General features: G+C 37.0%; 2 protein-coding genes and 1 pseudogene across 2 annotated transcripts in view; 1 reads left to right on the top strand and 2 right to left on the bottom strand.

Moving 5' to 3' along the window:
- LOC143601874 (E3 ubiquitin-protein ligase PRT1-like) overlaps positions 1-19460 on the bottom strand; it is a 228406-nt gene that overhangs the window by 110275 nt on the left and 98671 nt on the right. The window lies entirely within an intron of this gene.
- On the bottom strand, positions 5395-7305 carry LOC143600388 (phosphoglycerate mutase-like protein 1). The gene is made up of 9 exons (XM_077078095.1): positions 7239-7305; positions 7045-7152; positions 6719-6798; positions 6481-6643; positions 6213-6287; positions 6040-6128; positions 5838-5957; positions 5708-5752; positions 5395-5632 (listed from the first exon to the last, which is right to left on the bottom strand). The coding sequence occupies exons 1-9, from the start codon at positions 7296-7298 to the stop codon at positions 5515-5517; spliced, it is 858 nt and encodes a 285-aa protein (XP_076934210.1). The 5' UTR covers positions 7299-7305; the 3' UTR covers positions 5395-5514.
- Positions 15220-18873, top strand: LOC143601634 (protein trichome birefringence-like 12 pseudogene; annotated as a pseudogene).

Below are 19460 nucleotides of genomic sequence, written 5' to 3'. Positions count from 1 at the left end.
GATATTGTGTTATACTTTGCTATCTATTGTGTCTTTTTTTTAGTTATCATGTGTTTTTTTGTTTATAACGTCATTGCACCTTTTTTCTCGACATTGTATCTTTTCGTTTTTTTTAACGGGAATGAGGAGGGAAACATTTTAGTTTTTTAAATTTTTAGATTTTTATTTATATTTTGAGTTATGATTTTTTTAGGAGGTCTTTGTGTGGTCACAAACCCTTCTCACACATCACACTTACTTTTATCTTCTTTTGTATTTTAATTTTCCCTTATTTATATTCATGTTAAGAGTTAGATTATAAAAGAAAGTATGACTTTTTGCAGAAAGGATAAGAAGCAATGTTATCAATTAATATTAGATATGGATGGTTGTAATTAGTTTATAGGTGAAATCAAGTGTTACATAAGGGGAATGCCATAATAGAGATAACGCATTTGTTGGTTTTCTTTCCCCATATGCAAAGCGCATGTCAACCCCCCCCCCCCCAAATCATTTTAAAATGCCAATAAGTTTTACACGACATTTAAAATATATATATATATATATATATATATATATATAAGACAGAATTACAGAAATTGTCCTTTATCTTTCACCCAAATTTCACTCGTGGTCCCTAATATTCAAAATTGATCTTTTTTGTCCTTTACGTTTCAAAATCCTTCAGCGTTTGTCCTTTTCGCCTAACCCAGTTAAAAATCCTCGTTAAGTCAGGTCATGTGCCTTGCACATGAGGGCAAATTAGTTATTTTACCTATTAAATTAAAAAAATGTTTTAATAAATAAAGAAAAACAATAAAAAAACTAAATATATATATTTAATTCTTTCTCTCTCCTCCTTCTTCTTCCTCCTCCTCCTCCACTACCAATCTCCGGCAGCCACCACCGCCTGCGTCCCCACCTGCTACCACCACTAGCCCCCACCTATCACCACCACAACTTACGTGCTCCCATCGGCAAACACAAAGCTATGCCACTATAAAAACTCCTCAATCCTATCCAACTCCTTAATAACCGATTTCGCATTCCGAATGTCATAATGGTTATGCGGAATCACCGGGTAATGCTTCTGGTACGATACATAAAACGGGGCAATCGGCAGCTCCCGACCCTCCCTAATCTCCTCATTAATCACCTCCAGCTCATCCTTATCCACCCAATTTGGGTCCCACCCGGGTTTCATCAAAAACGGTGGAGCATCCGCCCACAACTCCTTCAAATCCTCCTCTTTCCAGTTCTCAGGGTCAGGTGGGAAATCAAAAGGTTTGGTGGTGATAGGTGGGGGCTGGAGGTGGTAGCAGGTGGGGACGGTGGCGGTGGTGGCTGCCGGAGATTGGTAGTGGAAGAGGAGGAGGAGGAGGATGAGGAGGAGGAGAGAGAGAGAAAGAATTAAATATATATATTTAGTTTTTTTTATTGTTTTTCTTTATTTATTAAAACATTTTTTAATTTAATAGGTAAAATAACTAATTTGCCCTCATGTGCAAGGCACATGACCTGACTTAACGAGAATTTTTAACTGGGTTAGGCGAAAAGGACAAACGCTGAAGGATTTTGAAACGTAAAGGACAAAAAAGATCAATTTTGAAGATTATGGACCACGAGTGAAATTTGGGTAAAAGATAAAGGACAATTTCTAAAATTCTATCTATATATAATCACCATATAATAACGAGTGATTTTTTTGTCTTTTATATGAGCGCTATATTGCTATATAAAAATAAAAAATATATATAAGTAGGCTTTTACAAATTGTCTTTTACAATAATTGTGTTTTACAAATTGTGTGTTTACAAAATTTTGTTTTATCAAATTGTGTTTTTCATTGTGTTTTTTCGTAGTGTTTTCAATTGTGCTTTCTCTGACGACATTCCGGCGAAAGTTCTCTGCGACTTTTCCAGTCATAATATTCTTGACGGCTTTTCCAGCGAAAATTTCGGACGACTTTTCCGGCAAAAATTCCCGGAGACTTTTCCGGTGATAATTTCAACAACTTTTCCGGCGAGGTGGTGGCGGTGGGTGGTAGAGTGGTGGTTGCTGTAGGAGATGAGTGAAAATGTAAGTAGTTTTTGATATTAAATTAAGTGGGTTTTTGAGATTAAAGTTGTGTACCAAAATGCATTCTTTCTTATCCTTTATAGAAAAATCAAACTTCTTATTTGAACTCAACATACTTATTTATAATATTACAATTTCAACTGAGTTATGCATTAACACTTTGTACCCTATGCAAGTGATGTTGCACACTAAGTTGTGCATCAACATTTTATACACGATGCAAGTGATGCTGTACAGCAAAACCAGGGTCTCCTTTGTCAGTTTCGCCCATCGATTTGATCTAACATAGATTGTTGGGTGACACGTGTGTTTAAGCTTTCCACGTATCTCCTCTTATGTCTAATTCAAATATGAATTGAAACATACGAATCGCCTATGCATACGAAAAGAGTGAATTTCCTAGCCGGACAGTGGTGGTTGTTCTATCGGTGCCAGACGATGATGGTGACAGGTGGGTTTCCGAGTGATGATGGTGGAGCAAGACTTTCGGATTTCTTGCCTAAGAGCGTACGGCTCCGTTATGCTTTTAATAGGTATTTCCGATTTCAATTGCATGTGATTTTGGCTGTTGCTATGCACTGTGTTTTTGAGTTTTGATTAGGCAAATGAACTCCAAAATTATCAATAATGTAGGGATTTTATATACGAAGTTTTTGAATTCCACCATATGGGAAGAGATAATTCTCCAGTTCAACTGTTGGGTAATGTAAAATGCAGAAAAGCCTACCATCACTTGCACCAAAGTCAGCAGGTATGCTTTATTAACTACAAAACTGCAAGGCCGAACCCTGTCGTTGTTCAAAAACAGTCCAACCGGTAGTTTGACTACATTTATTTTTTTTAATATGCAGTGGTTTTGTGTTGAAGCAAGCAACCTGCAACTGAGCTCAACCCCAGTAACAATAGTGTTTATCAACCCAAATATACCATTGATAAACAGGTACACACAGACCCCTTAACCCGATAACCAGTCACAACCCGATCGGAATACTACTTTTATATATGATTATATGCAAAGGTAAGGTACATTGGAATTTATTTCAATAATTGCTTTAAAACATATATGACATATCAGCATTGACAGTCGTTCGGAGCATGGGAACAGAAGATATTTTAACAGGTTTGTATATAATATGTTTGAATTAGTAGGGGCAATTGCATATTTAAGTTACGATATGATTGTGATTTTGTAGATGGCTTACTATGGGAAGGCTAATGGGTTGAGTATGGCAAGAACAGTGACAAATGGTCAAATGCAAAGGCTCAAACAAGCGTGAAATAATTATTAGGTTTTGCAGTAGATGATTCTTAAATTTAGCCATTATTTGAGTATATAGTTCCTCTCCTTTGATTCATGGCTCAATTGTATCTTAATCTTTCATCACATTTCTTTGACCCTCAATTTGTCAAAACGCTTCAGTTTATTGAACCGGCAAGAAACAACGAATTAGAGTTAATGTAGGTTGCTGAATCATGGCGTAAGTGTATATGGCCATTTAATATTAGTGAACAAAGAAATACAAAAGGCATATACCACACTCCGCCGCCGCATCGCGACGGGTTAAACAACTAGTTAATTATGAAAATCAACTAAATATTTGCTTGGTGTACAACAAGCTACAACACATTCTTTTTAACTTTTGTTAGTGTATTTATATTATACACCTTTAACCTATTTAATTTATAAGTTATTTGGTTTTTTCTCTAATAAACCGTGTATTTTTTTAAAAATTAATATGCGGTTGTTTTTTTATTTTTTTCGATGTTTAGGTATAAACTTTGTGAAAAACGGTGTTGGGATTGGGTTGGGCATTTTTCAAGTATTAGGAGGTTTTTCTCTAACAATACGTGTGTGTTACATTTAAAAAAAATTGAATACAAGTTGTACATGGTATACCCTAAACCGAATAGTATTGTATACTACTACAATACTATATCAAACATTAGACTGAAAATGAAAAAAATAGAAAATAATAATAATAATAATAATTAATGCATATATAGGTCCACCAAATACTCAGAGAGTCACAGGCAAGAAAACCGAAGGACGAGCCTCCATCTCCATTGCTTAGAACTTAGAAGGGCATCCCACAAGGACAAGGCAGTGAGGCACACGGGATAAGGATATATATGCACCATGGACTTGGTCTAATTAACTTTGTTTGTATGTGAAATCCATTGCACAATTCAATATATCTAATATTTTTAAGACCCAACTCATCATATGTGCATACACTACATCCCTCTCTTTGTTCATTAGTTATCGTAGTTCATGAAACGTTAGTTAGTGCTATAGTTATACATTTCATCGAACGATTATAACAGTTATTTATATAGTTCATTGAAGCTTAATTCACTTTTAGTATAAACCAACAACATCATGCTCATGAATGATTTTCAACTTAAAATAGCGTAATGTTATAAAAATTAATTTAATGGTTAAGCGTTTCAAGTGTCAGTTAGAAAGCACCATTATAGCAGGTTACATCAGATGTGATATAAGTTGGCAACGATAATAATGGTACGAGGTCCTAAATTTCTCTGGTACTTTGAGTGTTTTAAACATTTAGTTAACAAAGCTAGGTTTGGACTCACTGTACACTAAGGTGGATATTGTTAGAAATAGTGCTAAAGTCAAACAAAAGTCAACGGGTAACTGTTTAGGGATGCTGCTTCAGTAACAATGATCTATCAGTAGTAAATTATTCACTAGAAACTTGTATGGTGCTTGTGATCAACAGGAAAGTTGCTATTGATCATCAAGAAAGTTAATGTTGATGGAAGTCGGTGTTGATAGAAGTAAAAGTTACCGAAGAGGATTTACTTTCGATAGGGGTTATAACTGTTAGCACAAAGTAGTCAGGACCAAACGAATAAAGTCAGTGCTAGTTATAGCTGACTTCGAATAAAAAAGTTCTCTAAATTTCTTCGTAGCATTTTTGAAATCGTTTGATTCAACTCTAACAAGAAATCATTAACCGCTCATGATTATTTCTCAGTTCAATTCAAGCTCATCTGTTATTCTTTGGCGTTAAAGAGGTGAATCACTGTCGTGATTCATTTTCAACAAGCATTGAATGGATTAACGGGCCAGTTAGTATTTGCAGTGATTACTATCTAAATAGCTTTGTAATGTTCTTTAGTATTTGCATGCGTGAAATAAAACATTCTACTGATCCAAATTAGTGTGAACATGTTAGCACCAGCATTTAGATTATACCCTCATCAATGTCGAAAATACCCTTCTTCGGTTCTTCCCGCTTTGATAGAAATTGAAAAGTAACAAATATTATTAATAAATGAGATGTTGAGTCAATTGCGGGGGAGTAACATTTAACAAGGCCATCAAAACTTGATACATAATTATTTCACAACATCATAGCACATCATCAAGTGTAGCATTACCTTGTGTCAGCTCCTCGTTCATTTGAGAGAAAAATATGACTGCAAATCGGCTTACGATGTGGATCCAGAAACCGGCTTGTCTTTTGCAAGCTTTTCATCACTTGGAGCATCGGGTCCAGAAGGAATCCTTCCTGGATAATCAGTTGCTGATGAATCTGATCCTAACATACTGTAAAAATGCATAAAAATGAAATAAGAAACACTTGAATAAACAAAACAAGATCAATGAAATATGAAAATCCACCTTTTGTCAACAATCACCATGGACCGAAGCTCACAGTTGGCAAAACTGCACATAATTTTTGAACCATCAAGTTGCATAGCTACCAAAACTTTCTAATAGAATGTTAAAATGGTGGTTGAAGATGACTTACTGCTTGTTAATTTCTTTCCTGACCGATGGGTGACAATCGTTGCCAAATGTAGCTAGCGTATGAAACAAAAATCCACTGTGAGTTACAATAGCTATCTCCTTTTCTTTCCGTGTCCATAACCTGATTATATCATAGTTATAAATTATCAAAATCTAAGTGAATAAAACTTGATGTGCTGACCGAGAGCACAAACAGAACTGACCAATTGAGGAAGTTTTTCCCTCTGATTGCAAGCTCTTCTTTTGTCTCCCTTACGTTAGCTTTCCATAAAACATCCTCATCACTTTCGATCTGAAATAACAACATACAAAATAATCAAGACTCACAAATTGTCACCAACGGAAATAAAAATCTGTATCGGTAAAAAATACTTGCCAATGAAAAATCAACTGCGGGAAATAGGCATTGGTATTCACTGACATTTCTCCTACGATCACACGGATGAACACCCTGATAACCAAAACAAAATGTTCAATATCCTATTTTTCAAATCATGTAACAAGCTAAGAGAGGCTTGTCTTGAGTTGTGATGTTGTTATTGTAAGAATATGAAAGACTGAATTGCAATATATAGAGATGTAAACTGGCTGGTGGGCTCAATGCTAGTAAACCCTAATGATAATACGAGTTCCAATAAACATACCAAATGTTCTCGGCAGAGTTCGACTGCAATAATAGGCGGGCAGTTTAGGCTTGAAATTGCAGATCGACCACTGTTTCCAACATTTGCAAGCATCAATGGTAGTGAATCCACTGCATCCGTGTAACCCTCCCCGCCAAATACTCCAACTGCTGTTTGCATAGTCCTAGAAATTACACAACTCAACATCTTTTTACAAAACACAAAGCATAACAATGCAAACAGGCATTGTATTTATTACCTCAACAAAGGAGATGTGATAACAACTTCAATCTTTTTGGCAAGCCCGGAAGCATGAACATGCTTTCGCAAATTTTCAACCTAATCACATAAACAAAATAGCTCATGATTAATGATTTGTTTACAAACATCATAAATACTATTATCAATATGGTTTATAAGTAGTGATCCCACAAGCCCAGTTTATAAGTATCCACCAAGGAAACCAAGAAGGCAAAACCGAGGCCTACCATGGCCACATCAAAGCCGTATTCAAATCGTTGGTGGTCTTAGCTTGTAGGCCCGGTACTAATAAACCTTAATGATAATATACTTTTCGATATTCACCTGCTGCCAGCCTAAAGGAGTTAGCTGGGCATCGAAATAGTCAGGGGACATGTAGGCTTTATAATCTTTGTCTCCAATTACATTGTGGATTCCTTGCGCGTGTCTGACCTGGAAATATGCATTATACTTATTGGAAAACCAAACTGATAATTTAATAATAATAATAATAATTGGATTAAACATTGGAGACTAACCAAGTGAATAGTCTTGGATCGGTGCAACGGATACAAACCTGATGTTGAACCGGTATCCATTGCTGCGGCTGCATTAAAGATTCATTAAGAAGAACATAAACAAGATACAAATGAATTGCTATAATTGTTGACTTAATTAGTCAAAGTAAGTAAGTTGCAGATTGAAGCTAAAGGTCGAACAAACTCGATTGGCATATAAAAAGAAAACATATTCATAAATCTTGGGGCAATAATAATAATAATCAAAGGATTAAATAGAAATAGATCAAGAAGACAAGTGAAAATGAAGTAAGAGAATTAAGAATTAAGAATAAATTACCGGCAAGTAACGAGACAGAGGATGATCGAACCGATTCCAAACTTATGGATGATGAAACAATTAAAGATGGTGATCAACGTGCGGATTTGTGGTTGAAACTTGAGATTCAAATCTTCTCTCTCTCTCTCTCCGTTGACTACTTTGTTTTGACTTTGTTTCCTCTAGATTACAACTATTAAACATTTCATTAGGTCTCTATGATCGGTCCATTCTTGTGAGGGCTCGATCATAGAAATAACATTGTCATGGTCATTTGCAGGTTGTGTGTGATTTACTGGGATTTCGTAATCAAGAGGGTCTTCACTCATTGTTGTTCGTATGAAATTGTGCAATAAACAACAAGCAATGATGATACGTGGCATGGACTCTATGGGATGATATGAGTTATCACGCAAAATAGCCCATCTATCTTTAATCATTCCGAAACATCTTTCTATAACATTCCTGGCCGATGAATGTCTCATATTAAAGAACTCCTTAGCATTCGTAGGAGGACGAGACCAATCGTTAAGATGATAACGTTGACCTCGATATGGAGTTAAAAATCCTTCACCATTTGTATAACCGGCATCACAAAGGTAGTATGTTCCTACAATTAACCATAAACTCTATGTTAATTATCATACTTAAATCTATGTATATTCTTTGAAAATTGCCTATCACATACCCGGAGTTATTTTAAGACCATTGGGTCTACTGATTGCATCACGCAAAACTCTACTATCAGCTGCAGAACCCTCCCATCCCGCTAAGACATACGTAAATAAAAGGTCTCTCGTACATACTCCGAGTACGTTAGTACAAATCTGCCCTTTTCTTGTCCTATAAGGTTTTCTATCAATAGCAGGGACTTTAACTTTAATGTATGTTCCATCTAATGCTCCTAAGCAACCCTGAGTTAAAAGAAATCATTACTTACTAATGTATGTTAGCAAAAAATATCTTTAATAAAAAATGTGTTTGACTAACCTTAAACCATTTCCATCTTTCATTAGTTTCATTATCTGGCACTGGCACGGGTGACTTGTAGAGTTCTTTGTGTAATCGACATATAGCATTTAAGACTAACTTGAAATACCGACTTACAGTTTCCCCGGACCGATGAAATCTGTTGACTAGTATCCTATTCTTTGCATTATGAGCAAGGGTATGTAAAAACATAGCAACTTGCTCATCGACTAGCATGTTTTTACTATTCGTTAGTCCCCCTCTAGTTTCTAGCATATCACAAAGTGTTGTAAATGCATGTATATTCATTCTTATGTTAACAACACTCGTAACATCACTTTCATAAACCATCCTCACCATGTTTTCACGCCTATTATGGTAACTCATTAAATATTTTTTACGTAAAGTCATTGACTCAATCGACCGACGCAAATGATAAGTACACAACATCCACCAACGAATCGTAACATAAATGACATAAAATGCACCTATGGCAACTATTCTTTGTCTGGAAGGTGATCTTGCCATCTACACATAAAAATATAAGAAAATTCAAGAAAAACAAACTAGACCTCATATATATAACAAATCAAAAGAGTTCATAGTTCCTATTATAAACTAAACTAGACCTCACGAGAGATTGCAGGTAAATTAATGCAAAAACATATATCAATATGTAGTAAACTCTTCTGCAAATTTAGTATCTAACTTTAAGAAATTACAACTATGGTCCCCAATAGTTTATGGTCTCTAAAATGAAATTGGTTTGGATGGCGTTATCTCTCTGTGTCACATAATATACAAAGTAAATAGAAATGAAATTTACTAGGGTGCTGTTTGTTTTTGCAGACATAAACTGTCTGCAAGCTGATTTCATCTGTTTTCATGTCTGCAACTGAAGATGTGGTCTGAAGATCTGCAAGCTGAAAATATAAGACTGTTTGTTTTTATAAGCTGATACTGTCTGCATAACTGTCAAACTTATCTCACAAGATAGAAGTCATTTATTCAAGTTACATCTAGTTTTTAGTCTTTGCTTGCCATGCCGATTTGGTTTTGGTGGGTGGTGGAAGGTGGTGGTGGTGGATGGTGGTAGTGGCGGCGGACGGTGGGTAGTGGCGGTGGATGGTGGTGGTGGACAATGGGTGGTGGTGATGGATGGTTTTGGTTGGTGGTGGACGGTGGTGGTGATGGATGGTGGTGGTGGTGGGTGATGGATGGTGGTGGTGGCGGTGATGGATGGTGGTGGTGGTGATGGATGGTGGTGGTGGTGGTGGACGGTGGTGGTGATGGATGGTGGTGGTGGTGGCGGACGGTGGTGGTGATGGATGGTGGGTGGTGGACGGTGGTGGTGATGGATGGTGGGTGGTGGACGGTGGTGGTGGCGGTGATGGATGGTGGTGGTGGTGGCGGTGATGGATGGTGGTGGTGGTGGGTGATGGATGGTGGTGGTGGTGGTGGCGGTGATGGATGGTGGTGGTGGTGGCGGACGGTGGTGGTGATGGATGGTGGGTGGTGGACGGTGGTGGTGATGGATGGTGGGTGGTGGACGGTGGTGGTGGCGGTGGATGGTGGTGGACGGTGGCGGCGGGGTACGGGGGTGGTGGTGGCGGCGTACGGTGGGTGGTGGTGTTGGCGGACGGTGGTAGGAGCAGTGGATGAGAGGGTGGCTGCAAAGGGAGAAGAGTATGGTTTTTTTGTGAAGATGTTTTAAGCAAGATTTCCTTGCTTTTCTTTTAAGATGAAAGAAGATAACTTCAGATCTGTTTTATGAAAAAAAACAAACAGTCTTCAAGGGTAATGTCTGCGCGCCTGCAGACATTAGCTCCCTTGAAGATGTTTGAAGAAAAAACAAACACCCCCTAGGTGTTTAAAGCAACTATTCAAGCAGTTGGTAGGCTAACATAGAAGATCATGTTTCATGATGTTCACATTCAATTGGTGTGGTAATCTTGACTGGCAAATCCAATAAAAGCTGCTTCTAGTTCTAGATTAAATGGATTTTTCTTAATTATATCTATAATTTGGACAATTTGGTTATGATACTTAAACAATGAGTAAATGACTAGACTTTAGTTAATTAGCAAACAAATACACTGGTTGGAAGTTTTAGTTAGAATTGCTTCAAATATCAATAAGTTTCTTACATAACATATATTATCATCAATGTTCAGTTTGGTTATCACACATCAAAACCATAACCAAACCATAAACTTCAATTAATTGGTTATGGCTTAATCAACCCTTCTATTAATTCGCTTATGGCTCATTTAATTTGGTTTATTTTTTTCTCTTAATTTCTTGGGTTATTTTTTTATATATTCTTCTGCAAGTTAGATACCATAGTTAGATACCATAGTTGTAATTTCTTGAGCTATGAACTGCTCAAAACTACTTTAAAATAATCAAAAGGAAGACACAAAGTAATTAAAAACATATATCAATTATTAATAGATAACAAACAAGAAGAGCCAGAGTCGGAGCCAAGTCCAAGCTTTACAAAACGTCTAACGAACCAATCTCAATCTTTAGAAAAATAGCTCAAAACAAGCTCGGGCTCAAGCTCTGGCTCGTTTAAGGTACTACACAATCTCAAGCCGAGATTAGGCTCGTTTAAGAGGCTTTTTATCATATAAAGTTTGTATCAAAATATATAGAAGTAATTAAAATCGTATATATTTATAAATAGCAGATGAACAGAGTCTGTGCTTGGCAAAACGTCTCACAAGCGGAGCTCGAGCTTGAGCTTTAGAAAACGAGCTCGAAACGAGCCGAGCTCGAGCATTAGTAAGTCAAAATGAGCCGAATTCGAGCCTAGTCAAGCTTGAGCTCGGCTCGTTTACATCCCTATGACACAAATTCACATAAAAACGAAGCTCAATTGCGTACATAAATAAAACCTAATGAAACTGCCTTAGTTAATCTGTTACACTCGTCAAATTAACCTAACATACTTCAAACTGCTCATACACACAATTACAAACTTATACACACAAATTAACAGAAACACGAAGCTCGAGTGCATACATAAACTAAACCTAATGAGATTGCTGAGGCTAATCTGTTAATCGGTTATTCGTTCGATTGTGAAATATATATAGATTGAATGCTTATGGATGTGGTACGATTAATAATAATAAAGTGAAATGAAAGTAATTTGATGAACGCCGGAAATTTGAACCATACCTTGTTTTGGGTTGCGGTGCTCTGAAGGAGGAAAATGATAGAAGTGAAAAGGAGGAGACTGGAATAGAGAAATGAAACCCTAGAGAAATGAATTCTCCGCTTTTTTTAGAGAAAAGAAATTAGAGAAATGGAAATGGTTTATTTCCATTTCTCACCTCTTTCTTTCGTAAACAAACAAGAGAATTGTTTCCAATTCCATTTCTCACCCCTCAATTCTCTCTACCAAACACCCCCTTATTTCATAATTAAATTTTAAGAAACCTTTCAAGAATGTGACATTTAATTGTTTAACTGCTAACTAGCTACATCAAATCCAAATGTTGTGTCGAGTGTAAGATTTTTTGGTTTTTATGTAGTCATTGTAATAACTGAAAGAGAAAACTATAAATATAGTCGTTATACTATCATAAATGTATTGAAGCATGCTTGATATGATCAAACCTACGCGTGTCGACAGACATAAAGGTTATCAAATACATTGCCCGCTTCGTTGTGTAGGTTTTATTTCTATTTTAAGGGCGTGCACAATTGGTCCTCTTAGTTCTACTATTTGGACTTTAGCTAAAAAAAACTTATTTTTGTTATAAACGTTTTATCCATGTAAATGGATGAAAACATTTACATGTGAATTGATGAAAAATTTTCAACCCAAATTAATTAGCTATGTCCCTAAATAGTGATTGTAAAGTGTGTGTGTGTGTGTATATCTACCATTTGTAACAATAAGATGCACGCAATCGAAAGTTACTGATTATATATCTCTCTCTCATATTTTGTTGTTTTTTGTCATTTTCAAGTTTAAGAATACATTGATAATCTTGTTATAATTTAATGGTAACTAGGATAATAACCCGTATTATACACGGGTGGAAAACATATCAAACAAACAATATAAAATATTAGCAACATATTCAATCAACACAAATATTTGGCATAAGTATTTTAGCTTCAAATATTACAAAAGATGTTAAACCATGTCTATAACATAAAAATAAAATACTTTATAAATAAACAATGCAGTGAATAAGAAATAATACAACATAAATGAACCATTAGACCTGAAAAAATAAAAAACACATATTAGTAACAAATTTTGTAATATTAATTGAAAACTAAGCTTACAAATGCATACCAGGTTTAAATTTTATTACATTAAGTTTCCGAAAATCTCCTTGTAAATAACGTTTGTAGTTTTAGTTGTAAGCTGTGATTCTTTGTCGAGTATGACTAACTTAATACCGGCTCTACTCTTCACTCTTGACAAAGCTACATAAAATCTTGTAGCAGCCAATTATATTGTAAATATGCTTAATTATATAATAAACTCCAAATTAAAAATCTTGTAGCTGCTAATTATATTGTTAATATGCTTTTGATGAATTGAAAATTTTTAAATATCTAAATACATGAAACATCCCAATTATAGTTAATTATATAATATTTATAGTCAATATATAACTAATTGAATAACTTAAATTGCTGTCAAACAATACGTGCTTTAATAAGTTAAATAGACTAAACGACACGGAACGTCCAAGATCATTTGGGATTTAGGGTTTGTATGCCAAATTTGGGGGCTTGATTAGAAGTTTGATATAAAATGCCTTTAAATTATATTTATAGACTAACAATTATAAACAAACGACTGGTTACAAATTATATTAATTTAGAACTTCATAACTATTTTAAAATATGACGAAGCAATAAATAACTAACGATGCTGTTAATTTGTGATTAATAGTTTCAAATAATTCTGACACTTAAAAGTTACACAACAACAATATTAAGTTATATGAACAGAAATCAGCTTATAAACGTTTCACTTAATTTAAACGATGATTATAATAATGAGTTTTTTTAAGACCTAAACGAATGGTTTAGAATAAAGAAAAAAATTAACAAATTTTTGGATTTTCAAACAAAACTGGATTTGTAAGTTTATCTAACCTTTATTTAGTGATGATAATTGGTTTTATAATAACAATAAAGTGTTAAAATAATAATAATAATAATAATAATGTGTTAAAAGTAAAAAAAAAAAACTAACAAACTGCTTTTTAAGATACTCGAACCTGAGTCTGGATCGGTTTGGAACTTTGTATGTAACCCGCAAACCAACTGGACTACAATAAGATTTTTTTTACAAGGATTGGTTTTGATTAATTATAAACACAACTTAAGTTTTATCCCCAAATCCATATAAACCCTGGACCAATAATCACAAATTGATCAAGTAAATACCTCTGCCAATCTAAATTGACAGCGGCTTTGTACCTGCAGATAAAACCGAACATGAATCACAATTAAATTACCCATGTGTTTATTGGATTGAAGGAGATTAGCTTGGTCGGAGTATCGGAGTTTGAAGAGCTTGAGTCCGTTCGCAGAACGAAAGCTTAAAAGAAATTGAGAGGATATGCGAGTGCGAAAGGATCACGAGATGGTTCTACGATTTTATATAGAGCTAAAAGCCACGTTACAATCATTTTGGTCAACCTACAATTTCCGCTCCGTTAATTGGAGGCTTAAAACACTGAATTGAATTTCAATCATGGTGGCGAAACGCTCGGTTTGAAGTTATGAGTCAAATAGTCTCATCAATTGGCCATTTTAAGTCTTAATTCGGTGTTAAATATTTGCTGGAAAAGCGCTGATATGTGGCCAAACTTCTTGGTTGAGATGACAACGTAACAGGAGGTTTACTCCAAGTTTACTAAATTTTGCACAAAAGTCCTTCATCTTTATTAGCGTTTAAAACTATTATTTACAAAATTGGTACTTTAACTTTCATAAAACTAAAATATAATAATAAAATATCAAACCTTTATAACTTTAATAAGTTATAAGAACTTGGAAATAAAAATCCAAAATGGGCCGGGTTTCGGGTTCGGAATTTGACGAATGTCACATTAGGGTTGAGAGGATGATAACAAATAGTTTCAACTGGGTATCGGGTGATAGAAATAAAACGGGTCGCGTGGTTTTAGATTTTGTTTATTAAAATTTTATTGTGAATATGTGGAAATTAGATTTATGAAAGGTTGATGACATGGAAGTCTATGTGGACAACTTAGGTAAAAGACATGTGGACAAAATTGTGTTGTTTTAATATATTAGTTAGATGTTACAACAATTTTCACATTTTAACCTTATTTTTTATATCATATGTCACTTTACTCCAAAACTCACAGTCATAAGTCACAAACGAAAATTTATCATTTCAATACGAAACTAAAATATTTCAACAAAATTTGGGATATCAAAAGTAGGATCCCGAGTGCAGATTCAGATGCGATAGCGACAGTCGAATCAAAAAATGAGACTCGAGGGAGAGAGATCTATTAGATTTTTAAAAGGCTACATCGAAATAGAAACAAATAATTAATAAGACTATAGTACCGCAATAAGTTTAAAAGAGAGAACTCTTCAAGGACCAAAGCTGTTACAAATCTATTAGCCAAGAACAAAATGACCATCAATGAGTTTGCAGATCTCTGAAAGCCTTGTAGATGCATCTTGTTCTTCCAGATGATCAAATCAGTTAAACTACCTTCAACAACAGTACTAACATGGCTACTCATCTCCACCTGCACACTCACAATCTTCTACTATTCCAAACTCCTCCCATATCCAAAACCATCACCCCAACACCCACTTCCAGCACCCTGCAATCTATTCACCGGCAAATGGGTATTTGACCCGACCCGGAAACGACCCATCTACGACGACACCTGCCCGTTTCACAGAAGCGCGTGGAACTGTGTTAAAAACCAGAGGGGTAATATGGATGCGATCAATTCTTGGAAATGGGTACCGAATGATTGTGAGTTGAATGAGATTGACCCGGTTGAGTTTATGGGTGTGATGAGGGGTAAGAGAATTGGGTTTGTTCTTTGAATGAGAATTTTGTGGTGAGTTTGATGTGTTTGCTGCGGGTTTCGGATACTGGTGCCAAGAAGTGGAAGAGGAAAGGGGCTTGGAGAGGGGCTTATTTCCCCAAGTTTGATGTTACGGTCGGGTATCATCGTGCGATTTTGTTGGCAAAATACGAGTAAGTTTTGTTTCGGTTTGTTTGTTTATTACTGAATAATGCATTACAATGTATAGAGGACGGGATGCAAAATACAGTTAGTTAGTTAGTTTGTAACTTTGATTTACAATGTTTAAGATGCTTACTTGACGAGTGTGTGACGGATGTATGTTCGTTCATCGTACCAATTTACAAAAAAAATATATATATAGATTTTAATGTTGGTACACAGTTGAGAATCTACCTGACCAGTGCTTGATTCAGAAAACTCAGTATATGTAAAATCGTGTGAGTTTTATTGTGGCATGTGATAGATTCTGAAGAGGTATGTACCCGCCTCAACACCGAGCGAGGCGGGTCAACCCACAAGATACAGACAAGAGACTTGAAATCAAGATATTATGAAGGCACAAAGCCAAAACCTATGCGCATGGCGCATATCACATATGCTCACGCATATCACATATGCTCATGCATCACAATATGCTCATGCATCACATATGCTCACGCATCACATATGCTCACGCACATCACATCTGCGCGTGGCGCATCCGCGCGTGGCGCATATCACATGCTTGTGCATATCACATCTGCGCATGAAACATCTGCGCGTGAGAATAAAGAGAAGACCTCGCGCATCCTCAGGATAGGCGCATATCACACATGCACATAATCAACCTCGTCCTTATCCAAATCAGGATTAGGGCAACCTTGATTGTGCACGTCAGACAACCTTCCAGAAGGTATCTTTTTAAGGAATAAGAATATGCTGATGTTGACAGCTGCCAAATGAAAGGTGGACAACTCAGCATAACCCATGTGCTACCACGTGATTATAACCAATGAAAAAGCACCAGGTGTCCCCAAGGACACGTGGCGCAAATCAATTGGAGGAGGCCAACAAGGCTGAGCTCAATCAGTGGAAACCCTAGCACTATAAATACAGCATCAACTCCACAAGGAGGGACATTCAATTACATTCAATCACAGACAGTTACAGTCAGTAACACACACAATCACATCCAATTACAGAGTATTCAGCTATTAAGCAATACTCTCCAGATTTCCTTACTCTGATATTATTATCTTCTCCCACAAATACTTATTCTCACACCGGAGGGTTACCCCAAAGAGGACCCCTCTGTCCCTTTCTGAGGGGTAAGTTGACGGTGCTGTTCATTTTGTAGGTGGAAGAACCCAGATCCAAGAAAACCATCGGTGAAGAAGCATAATCACACCAGAGGAAAGTAGATCGTCTACCAGTGAGTCGATCCACGTTTCTTCATTGGCGCCATCCACTGTTACAACGGCAACAAGATCTTCATCAGATCTATAAAAAAACAAATTTTCACCATGGTTTCTGGTGCTCGTAACGTCGATCAAGTTCTGGAGGATATTGAACGTGAGGATGTTAATGAGGGACAACAGTTTCTGAGGGTGCCGCGTGATTCTACGCGCACCACCAGTAACCGTCCCTTCATCACAACTCCTCATGGCCAGACTGAAACTCCTCCAGACGATCTTACGTTACAAAATCTTGCCGGCGCGAAACAAAAAGGACCAATGGGTCCAGAAGATGAAACAAATGATCCTAAAGAATGGCTCATAAACGAGCAGCGGCGTCTAATGGACAAGTACAATGAGATGGTCAAACAGAAAAAGCTAGCCGACTTAACACAAAGGCAAGCGTTTGATAAGCAAACTGTTCATGGAACAAAAAGGGCGCGCGCGCCGGAATAAGGACATTCTGTTCACACTGCACACACTGAGTTCAGTGATGAAGTGCACAGCATGAGGAAGACGCGAGATACTCATGCAGGAGGCTCACAGCTCCGCGCGCACGTGAACATGGCGCCTGGAGCCAGAGCCGATCTGGATCTGCAAATACCGTACAGCCCACCAGTTAGAGGGCAAGTGGACGTAACCACACCGTACAGACCAGCCATCTTGGTGAAACATTCAAAGTTCACTGAGCGCATCGCGAAGGCTCCCATCCAGCACAAAACCAAGATGCCAAGTGGTTTGGGCAAATATGACGGCACAACAGATCCAGACGATTTCTTGCAAGGTTTTTACAACACGGGAAACCTAGAGAGCTGGACGATGCCAACATGGTGTCACATGTTTGCTCGCTGCCTCACGGGCGCGGCGCGTGTTTGGTTCGAGAGTTTGCCGACTGGGCAAATCGATGGGTTCGAGGAACTATTGGAAAAGTTCCAAGCCCACTTCGTACAGCAGCGCAGACACACGCGCGACCCTGATGACATCATGCACTGCGTGCGCAGGAATGATGAAACGATTGAAGACTACATAACACGTTTCAATCAGGAGTCTCTGGCAATCGGAGGTATAACTGAGCAACTCCTGCGCGTGGCCTTTATACAAGGCGCGCGCAGTGATCAACTCCGTCGAGCTCTCGTAAGCAGAGATGGCATGCCCACCACTTGGGCCAAACTAATGGAAGCATCGCGAGTCTTCGCGAGAAATGAAAAACAAATTGCCCAAGATAGGGCAAGAGAAAGAGCGCATCAAGCTGAGTCACCGCGCAGCAAAGAAAAGAGGGGCAAACAGAACTCTGTATGGTCCAGGTTACAACCAACCAGTTTTTCTTCCGCAGAAAAGCGGTGATTGGAACCAAAATGGAAGTTGCTTGTTTGACAAACCGCTTGAGAATTCCGAGCTTGACTTGTGGTTTGACCCGAGCAACAATGGAGTGAACAAAGAAGCAAGAGTAGTGAATGAGGTTATTGTTAAGGCACTGCAAGGCACGGGTATTGAAGTACTTGACCTGACTCATTTGAGCGAGTTTAGAGCAGACGCGCATCCTGCTACTTGGTTGGGAAAGAAGGATGCTGTGGTGGTTTGGGGTCAGGACTGCATGCATTGGTGCCTGCCTGGTGTCCCTGACACTTGGGTTAACATTTTGTGGCAACTTGTGCGTTATAGGATCAAGACTTGAAAAGTATGTTCTTTGACTTTGACCTTTTATAGTGAAAATTAGTGATGGGGTCAGTTGTAATTATAATACTGGATTCATTGTATTGTTTGTCAAGTATATTTGAACACAAAACCGAACAAAGAAGATCGACACCTTAACTGACTTTTTCGGTTATGTTTTGGTTACTCACAAAACAGATTTAACCAAATTCTATAGCTGCTTATGAATTTGCAGTGTTCACAAGTGATTGTATTTCAAACACTGTATTAATCTGAGTTGCAATCAACAATATATCTTCATTTGATGTTTTATAGTTTTAGAGATTCACATGATAATAAGTAATTGAAAACCTAGACAGTTTTAAAAATGCAAGTTCTATTTTAAAGATATTGAAGTTTGTTTGCCTATTTTGGAGAATTCAATGTCAAAGTCCCGTATTGTTGAAACTTTTCCAAATTTTGTCGGTTCACATGGTCGGTCAGCCTTCGTTTCATCGGCATGGTCAACTTTTGTCAACTTTGTAAGTCAACCTCCGTACCATTATATGAGTTGCCCTTGTGAACTTGTATTGGCCAGCATACGGCGAGGTTTCACAAAAGCTGGCCAATACCTTTTTTTAACGACCAACGAAACTTATTAATTAGCTGCCCAATACTTCAGGTTGCGAAAAAGACCTAAAATAGCCCATATATGATCAACCTATATTAAGCGGAAAGTAAGCCTAAGCTCACCGAGATTTGGTTAGCTTTTTCAAATAACAATGATTTAGTGAGTGTAAATCAAAATTTTGATCCTTAACAA

Source organism: Bidens hawaiensis, unplaced genomic scaffold (genome assembly GCF_021521415.1).
Source record: "Bidens hawaiensis isolate Kalapana, Puna unplaced genomic scaffold, B.hawaiensis_p1.1 tig00001960_1, whole genome shotgun sequence".
Lineage (NCBI taxonomy): Eukaryota > Viridiplantae > Streptophyta > Magnoliopsida > Asterales > Asteraceae > Bidens > Bidens hawaiensis.
This window is presented reverse-complemented; position numbering and strand designations above follow the sequence as displayed.

Excerpts from the sequence above, each read along its gene's own strand:
- LOC143600388 (XM_077078095.1), bottom strand. The coding sequence starts at position 7,298 with ATGGATACCGGTTCAACATCAGGTTTGTATCCGTTGCACCGATCCAAG. Across the intron at positions 6,799-7,044 it reads CTCCTTTAGGCTGGCAGCAG|GTTGAAAATTTGCGAAAGCA; the intron begins GTGAATATCGAA and ends TTATGTGATTAG. Across the intron at positions 6,644-6,718 it reads ATCACATCTCCTTTGTTGAG|GACTATGCAAACAGCAGTTG; the intron begins GTAATAAATACA and ends TGTAATTTCTAG.